The sequence below is a fragment of the Dendropsophus ebraccatus genome, chromosome 2, assembly GCF_027789765.1.
Source record: "Dendropsophus ebraccatus isolate aDenEbr1 chromosome 2, aDenEbr1.pat, whole genome shotgun sequence".
Taxonomy (NCBI): domain Eukaryota; kingdom Metazoa; phylum Chordata; class Amphibia; order Anura; family Hylidae; genus Dendropsophus; species Dendropsophus ebraccatus.
The window spans coordinates 19352558-19366652 of NC_091455.1; the positions used below are offsets into that span (position 1 = coordinate 19352558).

General features: G+C 44.3%; 1 protein-coding gene across 1 annotated transcript in view; it reads left to right on the forward strand.

The window, feature by feature from the left end:
• The window catches only part of WASHC5 (WASH complex subunit 5), a 38501-nt gene extending 24676 nt beyond the window's left edge, over positions 1 to 13825 (forward strand). The window contains exons 14-29 of the mRNA XM_069957107.1: positions 22 to 97; positions 1238 to 1348; positions 2051 to 2191; positions 3454 to 3534; positions 3773 to 3874; positions 4989 to 5168; positions 5263 to 5387; positions 5636 to 5798; positions 5926 to 6028; positions 6538 to 6617; positions 8902 to 9005; positions 10417 to 10546; positions 10807 to 10903; positions 11273 to 11426; positions 12601 to 12688; positions 13528 to 13825. Coding sequence (XP_069813208.1) covers positions 22 to 97; positions 1238 to 1348; positions 2051 to 2191; positions 3454 to 3534; positions 3773 to 3874; positions 4989 to 5168; positions 5263 to 5387; positions 5636 to 5798; positions 5926 to 6028; positions 6538 to 6617; positions 8902 to 9005; positions 10417 to 10546; positions 10807 to 10903; positions 11273 to 11426; positions 12601 to 12688; positions 13528 to 13584 — 1792 coding nt within the window. The 3' untranslated portion in view covers positions 13585 to 13825. The remainder of the gene's footprint in view (positions 1 to 21; positions 98 to 1237; positions 1349 to 2050; positions 2192 to 3453; positions 3535 to 3772; positions 3875 to 4988; positions 5169 to 5262; positions 5388 to 5635; positions 5799 to 5925; positions 6029 to 6537; positions 6618 to 8901; positions 9006 to 10416; positions 10547 to 10806; positions 10904 to 11272; positions 11427 to 12600; positions 12689 to 13527) is intronic.
• Positions 13826 to 14095: the final 270 nt, after the last annotated feature.

The following is a 14095-nucleotide window of genomic DNA, read 5'->3' on the forward strand; positions in this document are numbered from 1 at the left end:
GTGACCTGTCATCTCTTCTAGCTTCACATCGATTATGCAGGAGAGCATCAGAGCCAATCCATCCATGGTCACCAAGCTGAGAGCCACGTTCCTAAAGGTAAGAGCCTTTACCTCCTCAGTGTTTTATACCGACCCATGGGTGGGGGGTTAGATGGGATTCTGACTAACTGCATAACACAGTGATTACAGCAGGGAGACGTTGCTTTACTAAAGGCCGATGAGCAGTGTAAGCGACCACTGATCTGCTAGAACGGCCCTCGCTTACTGAACCTATTAGAAGGGTCAACTATTGTGTAGCATGGGCTGTCTATATATAGATAGATAGTTAACAATGTCCATGCAGCCCTTGCTTTCACATAGAAGATAATAAAGTTTATCCTTACCAATGCTCCCCCAGTGTCCTGCAGACTTATCCGAATGGGCCAGATTCTGTGGATTATTGCTCATGTAATAAGGCTTTAACCCTATCCAGATGCATGGAAGCATTGACGCAATGTGATCTTATAGCAAAGAAAGGGGAACCTGCGGCCCTCCAGCTGTTACAAAACTACAATTCCCATCATGCCTGGACAGCAAAATCTTTGGTTATCCTGGCACGATTGGAGTTTTAGTTTTATGAAACTGGAGCGCTGCAGGTTCCACTTCACTGTCTTATAGTGAGATCAGCTAAAAGTATAGAGAGTCATTCTCTTTCTAATCAACTGGTGTCAGAAAATTATATACAGTAGATTTGTAATTTATCTATTTAAAAATCTCCAGTATTCCAGTACTTATCACCTGCCGTATGTTCTGCAGGAAGTGGCGTATTCTTTCCAGTCTGACACAGTTCTCTCTGCTTCCACCTCTGTCCATGTCAGGAACTGTCCAGAGCAGCAGCAAATCCCTATAGAAAACTTCTCCTGCTCTGGGCAGTTCCTGACATGTACAGAAGTGGCAGCAGAGGGCACTGTGTCAGGGTAGAGAGAATACACCATTTCCTGCAGGACATACAGCAACTGATAAGTACTGGACGGTTCGAGATTTTTAAATACAAGTAAATTACAAATCTATATAACTTTCTGACACCAGTTGATTTGAAATGTGACTGCAGTGTTTCTTTAAGCCCCTTTTAGTCTTCCTGCATTATGATACATCCACAGCAGTGGTGCACCACTAAGGCAATTCAAAAGAGCCTAATAAAAATGTGTGTCTTGCTTATGAAGACTAATATCTTTACACCCCTTGTCTCGCTTTACAGCTGGCGTCTGCCCTTGACTTACCCTTACTGCGCATCAACCAGGCCAACAGCCCCGACCTCCTTAGCGTCTCTCAGTATTACTCTGGAGAGTTGGTGTCCTATGTAAGGAAGGTAAGTTATCAATCCAGCCTGTACATGTAGCTCAGGCAGCTGAGCGATCGGTATACAGTATACAGTGTGCTTTCACTACAACTCCCATTGTGCCTGAACAGCCAAAACTTTAGCTTTGACTGTCCAGACATGATGGGAATTGTAGTTTTGCAACAGCTGGAAGGCCTTGATTTTGACACCTGTGTGCTAGACAATGCCTTGACCATTAGTTGCCTACAGGGTGTTCCCTCTGGTACGACCCCCAGTGATCAGCAGTAATCTGTATCTAGTGTGCCGCTCCAGCACAGGGGAAATAAAGCATCCCACAGCGCCCCTTTCAAATCAATGGCTTGTCTGTGTAATGCAGGACATGTCCTTCAAAGATGCTCCTTTTCACTGCTCTGTACTCTGACCAAGGGGTGGGCCACCTAGCTAGGCCAGGATGACTCTTACTCCTGTATCATTTATGGAGCAAGCTTCCAATTGTTTGCCATTTGATTACCGGTGGCTGGAGATGTTGGAGGCAGTCCTAGGGAGTCCTGAAAAACATGGATACAGACATAGGCCATAGGCTATATCCATGTTTTCCATGACTCCTTAGGGCTCCATCCAACTTCTTCAGCCACTGGTAATCAAATGCCAAATAATCAGACTCCAGCATGCTTCAGTTGCGTTCAATATTACACACAGATGGAGGCTTATCCTGTTGTATTATTTCCGCAGGTTCTTCAGATCATTCCGGAAAGCATGTTCACATCTCTAGCTAAAATTATCAAACTTCAGACCCACGATATAATAGAAGTGCCCACTCGCCTCGATAAGGATAAGCTAAGAGACTACGCTCAGCTTGGAGCCAGATATGAGGTAAGTTGTGAGTCCACCATGTACTTTCAAAAGAATTTCCTACATCATATCAGAAGTGTTGGTCAGTGACCGGTCGAGGCTTAGACTCCCGTTGCTAGAACAAACAGGGAGAAGCGCTCAGCTTCTCTTTCCCAGTATTTTTCCAGTATTTCTTCCTCAGCGTGTTCAAGATGTTTCCTAATCAAGCCTTAAAAAAACATGGCCGCTTTCCTCCAGAAACAGCGCCACCCTTGTCCTCAGTTTGGGTCTGGGGTTTTGCAGCTCAGTTTCATTGAAGTGAATGGAGCTAAATTTTAATACCGCATTTTTGTGTATGCCAAAAAAAAAAAACTGATGTGTTTTGATCTGTTTTTTCATAATGGAAGTCATAGAAAAACGTATCAAAATGTATGCACACACGGATGAAAAAAACGGATAACGCAAAAAGGCAGTGTGAATCCAGCCAAAGGCAGATCATAAACTTCTATTTACTTCCAGCTAATATCCGACCGCTGCCGTTGCAAAAAAACAAAACAAAAAAAACAGCATGGCATTTTTATTGGCCTTTTTTTCAGAGCTTTTAAAGGGGTACTCCTGCGGAAAGCTTTTTCCCAGTAATTGAAACACATTACAGAGTTATATAACTTTGTAATATGTTTCAATCACCTATCTGCCCCCCTTCCCTATCTTTTCCCCCCTCATCCCCCGACCAGGAAGTGAAGTAAACTCATTCTTACCTGATGACTGTTGACCCCAGGCTGCTCTGTGGCGGCCATTTTGTAACAAAGACATCATCAAGAGGGAGGCTGGTCTAAGCCAGCCTCTCTTTGTCAGATGACTCAGATTGCTCAGCTCTGATTGGCTGAACAAGCTGTTAGCCATCTAACAGTTCTACAGTCAGTTAGACATCACAGGAGACAAAGTGCATCATGGAAAAGCCCAAACCAGGAAGTAAAGAAAAAATGAAGACACCAACTGGAGTTTCAGGGACCTGCAAACAGCCGGAAATTCAAACAGAGACTCTAGAGGGATGGTAGTTTTTACATTTATGTTTATGATTGATAGATTTTTTTTTTATCAGCGCCGGAGTACCCCTTTAAGGCAGTGTGAAGCCAGCATTATTGTTTTATACATGGGAGCCACATCCAATCAAATTTAAGCAAGCTTCAATGTTCTTATAAGCTGGTATCCAGTGTATAGTTATACAGGGATGGGTTACCAGCAATCGTTTGATCACTACAGGTCTGGCTCTTAGCATTGATTGATCTTGTGTTCTTCCTTAGGTGGCCAGGCTGACTCACGCCATCTCCATATTTACTGAAGGAATCCTCATGATGAAGACCACACTGGTTGGAATAATAAAGGTATGTGGGGATCAATGTACAATGATTCAGTGACGCATTCATCTTCTGTATGATCACAGTGCAACCTGGAAGCATGGTGGGTGGGGTGCAAAACAGATTGGGACCCTCAACGCAACCAGTTATTGCCAGTTATGGGGTGAAATATTTGTTTTATCCTGCACAGCACCTTTCATATTTAATGCCCAGTATGTTTAATCCATGAACAGTTCCTGAAATTTGGCATTTGTGGTGCTTTCAGGTGGATCCTAAGCAGCTTCTAGAAGACGGGATACGGAAGGAGCTGGTGAAACGCGTGGCATTAGCGTTACATAAAGGTCTCATCTTCAACCCCAGAGCAAAGGTACCGGCCATAGATTTCATGTAGCTGCCAGACACGTATATACCCAGCTCAGCTAAGTGTAGGTGTATCCTACGTTAAGAGAGAACACTCTTCCAGACCCCTCCGGTAGCAGTTTATTGGGTATGTTGAAGTGCAGTGTGCCCATCTATGTTGTGCCATAATATCTGCTGTGGATGAAGAGTCTGAAGATCCTTACAGACATCACTATATACTGCAGTCTATTCATCGTATGAGAGGCAGGAAACATGTGACTTAAAGAGACTCTGTCAGTAGGTTAATAATGTCCTATCTCAGGGTAGCATAAACTAGTAACAGAGAAGCTGTGCAGGATGATGTATCACTTACATTGTTGTGTGCAGCTGATCCTGAGATATCTTACTGAATAAAATGGACAGTAATTAGTCCTCTCCATTATGTGCATGAGCCGTGTAGTCCTGGATATTCATGAGCACCAGTAAACTCCACCCACCAGCTGTTGATTGACAGCCATCTATCCATGCTGTGTATAGAGAGTCAACTGTGAATCAGCAGCTGGAGTGAGGGGTGTGGCAAGAATCCTATTCTCCTGCATATTAGGAGAACGGCTGAACAGTATGATGTAAGTAGAACACCATCTGTTCAGCATTTCTGTCCCTATTTTATGCTGCCCTCATTTCAGGCGGTATATACACCTAGTTACAGATTCCCTTTAATGTTAGCAATGGATACATTTGAAGCAGACTTCTATGGGAAGTGTAAACATGCCCATATACTTTATACTAAAGTCAATGCCTCCTGACTCTCTCATCGTGGGTTTTCACTGCCTGACTCTAGGAAGGATAAGCCGATGCCTGATTTGTGGCTGCAGCCTACCCCTCCCTATAGAGAACACTGGATTGTTCAGCTGTTTATAGGGGGAGGGGGAGCAGGAGACGGCTCTATTCACTGACAGGAACTGATCTTGAAAATGATGAGTAGAAAGTTGCAAAACCTTTAATAATACAAAGATGAAGCTTTATTTAAAGAAAACTTAAACCACTTTGATACCGTCGCTTATCTGTCCGGCCTAATATAGTGCCTGTATAAGGAAATGGTATACAATATTATGCATCTCCTCTCTTCTCTGCTATTCCAGCCCAGCGAGCTGCTGCCAAAGCTGAAGGAAATGGCGGCCACCATGGACGGCTTCCACCGCTCCTTCGAGTACATTCAGGACTATGTCAGCATTTATGGCCTGAAGATTTGGCAGGAAGAAGTGTCTCGTATTGTGAACTATAATGTGGAGCAGGAGTGCAATAACTTCCTGCGCACCAAGGTCCAAGTATATCCAGCTATACATCTATCATGTCTCCGAGACTGGAGATTAGAGGGGGTTACCCCCGTAACCTGGGACCGGTTCTTTCTTTCAGATTCAGGATTGGCAGAGCATGTACCAGTCCACACACATCCCTATCCCGAAGTTTCCTCCTGTAGACGAGTCTGTGACATTTATTGGTCGGCTTTGTCGTGAAATCTTAAGGATAACTGATCCCAAGTAAGTCAGACGTACGGTACCATAGGAATCTGTATCCCAATGTGCGCTTTCTATTCTTGTGTATATGGGTGTACAGTAATCTTATGGGGCTCACATGCATATTCAACCACCGGGTGCCGAGCTATACATTGATGAGTACATGGAAATCACTAAGCACCAGATATAGTATATGTACAGCATGGCGGGAGGGTGCTGGCAGAGGAGTGGTGTACACAATACTGATTTGCCATCTTCTCTGTGTGGTTCAGGGTGACCTGTTACATAGATCAGATGAACACCTGGTACGACATGAGGACTCACCAAGAGGTCACTAACAACCATCTCTTCTCCGAGATCCAGGACTCTCTGGGGACATTCGGGTTAAATGGACTGGACAGGCTACTGTGCTTCATGATTGTAAAAGAATTACAGGTAAGAAGAAGCCGTATACTGGAGCAATAGGGGGCATCCTGGTATTCTCTGTTGTCACATATATTATATTTTAAGTATAGGTGCAGTTGATCTTGTGTAACCCAGACTGATTCCTTTCTATCTCCAGAGCTTCCTCCGGTTATATCAGAGGGTCATTCTAAGGGATAAAACCGCTCAAGAAACACTCAGAGCTCTGCAAAAAGTTGTCAGCCCAATAAAGGGGATAATAGGTAAGTCCCAAGATGTCCCGTCATGTTGCTGCCAAATGTGCCCATACACTGCAGATAGCTGCCAGACAGACTGTGACCTCTGACTATACACAGATGAGTGTGTGTGTTCTGAATGGAGAGAGTGGAGGAAGCTCCAGCTCCCTTTTCCTCAATGAAGACAGGAGGGTGGTTACCGTGTGGATAAAGATGCTAATTCTGATGTGGAAAAGATGCAGATTCCTCACCCAGGTCGGCATGGATTTTGACTATGTGAGTGGAGCCGAAGGCATGTCAGCACCCTGCCGGGCAGGGGGGAAGATGCAAGAAGTGATTGTTAGCAGGGGCACAGCTATAGTGAGTGCGGAGGAAGCATTGAGACCACCTAAATGAAACATGTTACCTCCTATCCTTACAATAGTATTAGGACTCTCCTGACCTGTTCCCTGAGTTACGAGCATCAAACACTGGCCATGTGAGACATGACCAGGAATATGATGTCAGTCAGGATCTCATCTCCTGTTTCTTTTCAGCAAATTCTGCCAAAATCTATTCTTCTGCCATTGCCAAAACTCAGAAGATTTGGACCCCCTATCTGGAGGCTATAATGAAGGTGAGTGAGGAGCCGCTGGTCCTACTCCTTGTCACTCCCATCATCCGGGCTCAACAAATTTTTATTCACAGATGTGGTGCGTGTGGTTTGCACAGGGTTAGATAAAAGGATCAGCAGAAACTGCCCCAATCCTGCTGCACTATTGTAGCTTTACACTATTTTAGTGAATAATCCAGAACTGCAGGTACGGACGCAACCCTTGTACAGGCGTGATGCTGGACAAGCCTACATCCTCCTGCATTCTACCTGCCCAGGCATGCTGGGATACAAGGATGCTAAACACACAGTAACATGACCCATAGCAAAGTATGCAGGCTGTGAACCATCCACTTGTGCAGGGTGGGTTGTTATTTCAGCTTTTCTGCTCTGTGTTGTCACACTGTTTGGCCAGCAGGTGGCACTAGTCGTGTGCAATGACGTTGCTTATGGTCACCACACTTAGGCCCTATTCACACATCCTGTTCCTGTCCGCAATTGCGGATCCGCAGAAAAATAGGACCAATGTATTTCAATGGACCCATACACACATCCGTGTTGTGTACTGGGCTGCAATCCGTTCCGCAAAAAAAAAAGGACAGACCCCAGTACGGACAGTAACTGACACATCCAATACAACTCTATGGGGTCCGTATTTTACGGATGCAATACGGATGAAAATTTGCGGATTGCTTACGGATTCAAAATTGCGGATTGGAAAATATACTGACGTGTGAATAGACCCTTACAATAAACTTTGCAAAGATTTTGTAGCAAATATAAGAAGTTTGTATTCTATCCTTTTAGAGCAAATAGCTTCTTCACTTATCCTGCTTCACCCCCTTAACCCATCATTTACTTTGAAACACTGTAAAAGTCTTAAGAGACCTCATTAGGGGATCAGTTAAATGCTGCCCATAGATGTCTATGGAGAGGGGAGGGAGAAAGACGAGTAGATGTCAGATGGAGAGAGAGATGGGAGCTCATGTATGTGTTATATCTCCTCCCCAGTGCTTCTATAATGTCCTCCATGCTGCTACTGCTTCTGAGGGTGTAATGTAGAGATATAGGGGAGCAGGATCCCCTCTTCACTCTTAATGCAGTGTATTGGAGACATTATAGCAGCTTACAGCATCGCCTGCTTGCCTTTGAATGTAAGTGGTAATAGATGCATGATACTAATATACAAAAGGACGCTGGTTGACCTCAGGGAGATCAACCAAAACATCGCAGAGACACCATCACGTGTCTCAACGTCAGTGTATTCTAGAACATTACCCCCTGGGAAATCAAATATGCAGAAGAACACTGCAGAGACACCATCACATGTCTCGACGTCAGTGAACTAGCCAGAATTCCCTCCGGGAAGGAACAACCAAAGCCAAAGGCGTTCTCCAGTCAAGGAGACCACCTCAGCAAGGTATCCATCCACAGACAAAAAAACCCCGAAACAGCTGTCTGTGGATGGATACCTTGCTTGGGTGGTTTCCTTAACTGGAGAACGCCTTTGGCTTGGTTGTTCCTTCCCGGAGGGAATTCTGGCTAGTTCACTGACGTCGAGACATGTGATGGTGTCTCTGCAGTGTTCTTCTGCATATTTGATTTCCCAGGGGGCAATGTTCTAGAATACACTGATGTTGACACACGTGATGGTGTCTCTGCGGTGTTTGGGTTGATCTCCCTGAGGTCAACCAGCGCCCTTTTGCATGCACTTACTAGTCATTGCTCCCACCAGCCAGAAACCTACTCTACACTGATGAGGGGCAAAAACCCCGAAACAGCTGTCTGTGGATGGATACCTTGTTGAGGTGGTTTCCTTAACTGGAGAACGCCTTTGGCTCGGTTGTTCCTTCCCGGAGGGAAGGTCTGGCTAGTTCACTGACGTCGAGACATGTGATGGTGTCTCTGCAGTGTTCTTTTGCATATTTGATACTAATATATACACATCCTTTGTAGCCTGATGCGAATGGAAAAGGTGACAGAATCTAGTGAATGAATATATATATATATATATATATATATATATATATATATATATATATATATACACTTCTGCTTACATATTTTAAACCAGCACCATCCACACCCACTCCCCTGCTCCCAGGCACAATCAGCAAAGGCCAGCAGTGAACATATGTCAAAGCCCTAGAAGTACGTGAAACATTAGAATTCAGTAATAAAAGTATATTGTCAAACTTCAGGCTGTAATTTGAAATGTCATTTTTATTTTTTCCGGGATACCCCTTTAAGTACCCAGCGTGCATCTGTTCTCTCCCACCTCTGATCAGTGCTGACTTTGTCATTGCAGGTCGGACAGATGCAGATCCTACGGCAGCAGATCGCTAATGAATTGAATTATTCCTGTAAATTTGATTCCAAACACCTTGCAGCAGCTCTGGAGAACTTCAATGAGTAAGAGAAGGGGGCGTCATGTTAAAGTGTCACTGTCGTTTAAATTTTTTATATTTTTTTTTGTTTGCAGAAATCAATAGTACAGGCGATTTAAAGAAACTTTGTAATTGGGTTTATTAGCTGAAAAATGCATTTTTAAATGAAAAAGCAGTTTGAAGCTCTTCCCCATCTTCATGGTTCTCTATTGAGAGGGGAGGGGTTGAGGGAGATGAGGCCTACATCAACGGGCTATCTCCTCTGAAGTCAGCACTGACCTCTCTGACCTCTGAATACCAGCTTTCACACAGGTCCCTTTGTGTAATCCTTTCTCTGCTCTCTGCTGCCAACTACTCTCCTCTCTCCATAGGTTACACAGGGCTCGACTGATATAAAGGAGTCGAAATTTCCTGATAATGAGCAGTGAATGAGAGAGGGGGGGGGACCTGGGGAAAGTCTTTTTAAATGCAGATAATGGCAGATTTGCCTAATAAGCCCAATTACAAAGTTTCTTAAAATCGCCTGTACTTGATTTCTGCAAAATTAAAATTAAAAAAAAAAAAAAAAAAAAAAAAAAAAAAAAAAAATATATATATATATATATATATATATATATATATATATATATATATACACACAGTGGTAACTTGGTTTAAGAGCGTTTTGGTTTAAGAGCTCACAGTTTTTCAAAATTTTGATTTGGTTTAAGAGCATTGCTTTGGTTTAAGAGCTCCCTGTACTGGGTGGGAGGGTGAGTGGGGGAGGGGCATGGCCTGCATAGCGGGGTCTACAGCACTGTACTCTGACCCAGGAAGTCTTCCTCACCTTCCAAATCATAGCAGATCAACTTCAGGCTGGGGCTTACATCAGGGGACAGGACTGCGGGGGTAATCTCTCCATAGCTGTAACCCCTCTCTCCCCGGACACAGAGTGCTGCATGTATGTGCCCACATCTGTCCTGCACATTCCTTCATGCTCCCTACAGTCTCTGTCAGCCCTTGTGTTTCCCATCCTCTCCATTACTGTACAGTAATTTATAATATCACAGATTCTGCTGTTTCTGAATGTTTGTTTCATCTGTTTTACATGTTATTCAGAATAATAAATCATTATTTTTGGGGTTTGGAACCAATTGTCTGCATTTCAATGATTTCTTATGGGGAAATTTGCTTTGGTTTAAGAGTGGATTTGGATTACAAGCGCAGTCCCGGAACGGATTATGCTCGTAATCCAAGGCACCACTGTAATATATATATATATATATATATATATATATATAATGATAGTGACACTTTAATGTCTAGGGGTTTGGGTGGTCTCAGTCACTTCTCCTCAGTTCTGCTGATCCCTATCAGAGTCGTATAATTGGAGCAGGCATGGTGGGATAGGGTAGTCATTAATATATTACATTATAACCTGGTGTTGTCTATTGCAGAGCCATTCTATCAGACATACAGGCACATTACCAGGACCCCTCCTTGCCATGCCTCAAAGAGGACAACACCCTCCTGTACGAGATCACCGCCTACCTAGAAGCTGCGGGGACTCATAACCCCCTGAACAAGGTGACAATGATCTCCTCACCCTGATTATGTATTCTATATCACAGGCGTCAAACCTGTGGCCCTCCAAACCTGTGGGCCAAAGCTACAATTCCCATCATGACTGGACAGCCAAAGCTTTAGCTTTGGCTGTCCAGGCATGATGGGAATTGTTGTTCTTCAACAGCTGGGGGGGCGCAGGTTGGACACCCATTTCTTTTTAGTTACTTAGTATCCTGTACAATCTGTGAATAGATCCTGGACTAATTCAGCTTTCCCTCTAGATTTACATCACGACCAAGCAGCTGTCCTTCTTTCCCATTGTCAACTTCTTATTCCTGATCGCTCAGTTACCCAAGCTGCAGTATAATAAAAATCTAGGTAATGTATTGTGCTTTGTTATAGTCCTATAGAGATCACAGATCGGCTTATAATGTCTGGCCACACCCACTAGTCACAAGCCACACCCCTGCACAGTGCCTTGCCCACCCCTGCTTACAAGAGTGCGAACCATAAATGGGACCTAATATTACATTCACCGAGCTCGGCTTTAGACATTCAGATTTGATAGTAGTCAAAGAATTGTATAATGAGAAGTCCGAAAACCTTGGTTTTATTAGTATAGGTCATTATAATTGTTAGTGTCGCTGTTCAGGTTCCAGTTTCAGATGATCATTTCTCTATATAGAAACACAGAGGTCTAATAAAACAATGGCCCAAGACATTGACATGACTCTTCTTCGTTGCCAGGCATGACATGCAGGAAGCCGGCAGACGCTATTGACTGGCCACCATTAGTCCTCGGCCTCCTGACGCTGCTGAAGCAGTTCCATTCCCGCTACACCGAGCAGTTCCTGGCACTCATTGGGCAGTTCATTCGTTCTTCCATGGACCAGAGCACAAGGTGACACAACCACAGCCATAGTCTGTATCGCAACCATCTAGTAGTACCATTACCCATCTGTACAGGCCTCACTCATCTATATCCCAGTCCACTAGCAGTACCATTACCCATCTGTACAGGCCTCACTCATCTGTGTCCCAGCCCACTAGCAGTACCATTACCCATCTGTACAGGCCTCACTCATCTATATCCCAGCCCACTAGCAGTACCATTACCCATCTGTACAGGCCTCACTAGTCTATATCCCAGCCCACTAGCAGTACCGTTACCCATCAGTACAGGCCTCACTAGTCTATATCCCAGCCCTCTAGCAGTACCATTACCCATCTGTACAGGCCTCACTAATCTATATCCCTGCCCACTAGCAGTACTATTACCCATCAGTACAGGCCTCACTAGTCTATATCCCAGCCCACTAGCAGTACCATTACCCATCAGTACAGGCCTCACTAGTCTATATCCCTGCCCACTAGCAGTACCATTACCCATCAGTACAGGCCTCACTAGTCTATATCCAAGCCCACTAGCAGTACCATTACCCATCAGTACAGGCCTCACTAGTTTATATCCCAGCCCACTAGCAGTACCATTACCCATCTGTACAGGCCTCACTAGTCTATATCCCTGCCCACTAGCAGTACCATTACCCATCAGTACAGGCCTCACTAGTCTATATCCCAGCCCACTAGCAGTACCATTACCCATCTGTACAGGCCTCACTAGTCTATATCCCTGCCCACTAGCAGTACCATTACCCATCAGTACAGGCCTCACTAGTCTATATCCCAGCCCACTAGCAGTACCATTACCCATCAGTACAGGCCTCACTAGTTTATATCCCAGCCCACTAGCAGTACCATTACCCATCTGTACAGGCCTCACTAGTCTATATCCCTGCCCACTAGCAGTACCATTACCCATCAGTACAGGCCTCACTTATCTGTATCCCAGCCCTCTAGCAGTACCATTACCCATCAGTATAGGCCTCACTCATCTATATCCCAGCCCTCTAGAAGTACCATTACCCATCAGTACAGGCCTCACTAGTCTATATCCCTGCCCACTAGCAGTACCATTACCCATCAGTACAGGCCTCACTAGTCTATATCCCAGCCCACTAGCAGTACCATTACCCATCAGTACAGGCCTCACTTAAGTTTTGTTTGGGTTACAGCCAGAAGATCCCGGAGATGCCAGCAGATGTGGTTGGTGCGCTCATGTTCCTTGAAGATTATGTTCACTTCACCAAGCTGCCTAGGAGGGTGAGGAGAGCGTATATAACATATTACCCCATTAGCCTAGATTATTCAGGGTCTTGAAGCACTGTGAGAGGAAAGCTCCAGCCATTTTAGATGTCATAGTCACTATTGGGAATGGCTTCTGAGAGATTTAAATATTTTTCCTCCCCGTATACTACATAACATTCAGTTCAGGCAAGTGAGGGTACAGGGAAGCCATATTTAACTTCCCGCTCTTTACCGAAGTGATGCTCCATATTGTGGCTGCATTGGGCACCAGGCATTAACACCAGCCAATCAGTGACAGAGGCAGTGTCCTGTTTCAGCTGCTGATTGGCTGAAGGCCGTACCTTATCAGGAAGTGCAGCACAGAGCTCCATTATACAGCCACATATGGGAGCGACGCTCGGGAAAGGTAAGTACGGCTTTCCCATCCCCTCACCACCTGCCTGAGCATTTTAGATTATATAGATATCCAGGATAAAACCCCCTTTCAGACCCCACTATGAGAGTTATCTCCTATCCCTGCTATTGCAGAATCTGAATTTTCACCCCGTTTTTATTTTTGGTGTAAGTTTCTATAAAGGGTTAACGCCTTTATAAAATAATCACTCTTTAGTTTCTATGCTGTATCTACCAGCTGGTTGACTAAGACAACAAATCCCTTGTCAAGTTTTTGATAATCTTTATACATCTCAGGTAGCCACTAGGGGGCAGCATTGCTTTAGAGTAATTTTTTTTTTTGCATACACGGCTAAGACTTATGCCGCATATGGGAGTATAGACATAGGAGCTTAGCATGCAGCCTGGACCTTCTGCTTACTGATGATTATTGCTGATCACAATGTCCATTCCTCTTGCAGGTGGTGGAGGCTCATGTGCCTAACTTCATATTTGATGAGTTCAGAACAATCCTTTAAGCATCAGGATGACTAAGAAGCTTTCATCCTATTCCAGCAGTCCAGCATCCGTACCGCTCCTGTCATAGTGAAGATCAGGCCTGGTGACTAGTCTCTGGGTAGTCTGATTAACCTTTGTAGATCTGACCCCTTTGTATAGGAACATCTCTACAATAGCACTTATACCCACGTGGATATTCATCTCTAAATGACTTTTGCGTGATAAAAACACATTTTTCGTAATAAAATTTTACAGATGTTATACCTGATTGTTCCCTAGTATCTCTCTGAGTTTAGGTGGAAATTGTTATAAGCGTTTAATAAGGGCATGATCCCGAGTTAATTCCTGTATTATACTCCAGAGCTGCGCTCATTATTCTGCTGGTGGGGTCACTGTGCACATACATTACATTACTGATACTGAGTTACATCCTGTATTATACTCCAGAGCTGCACTCACTATTCTGCTGGAGGGGGTCACTGTGTACATACATTACATTACTGATCCTGTACTGATCCTGAGTTACATCCT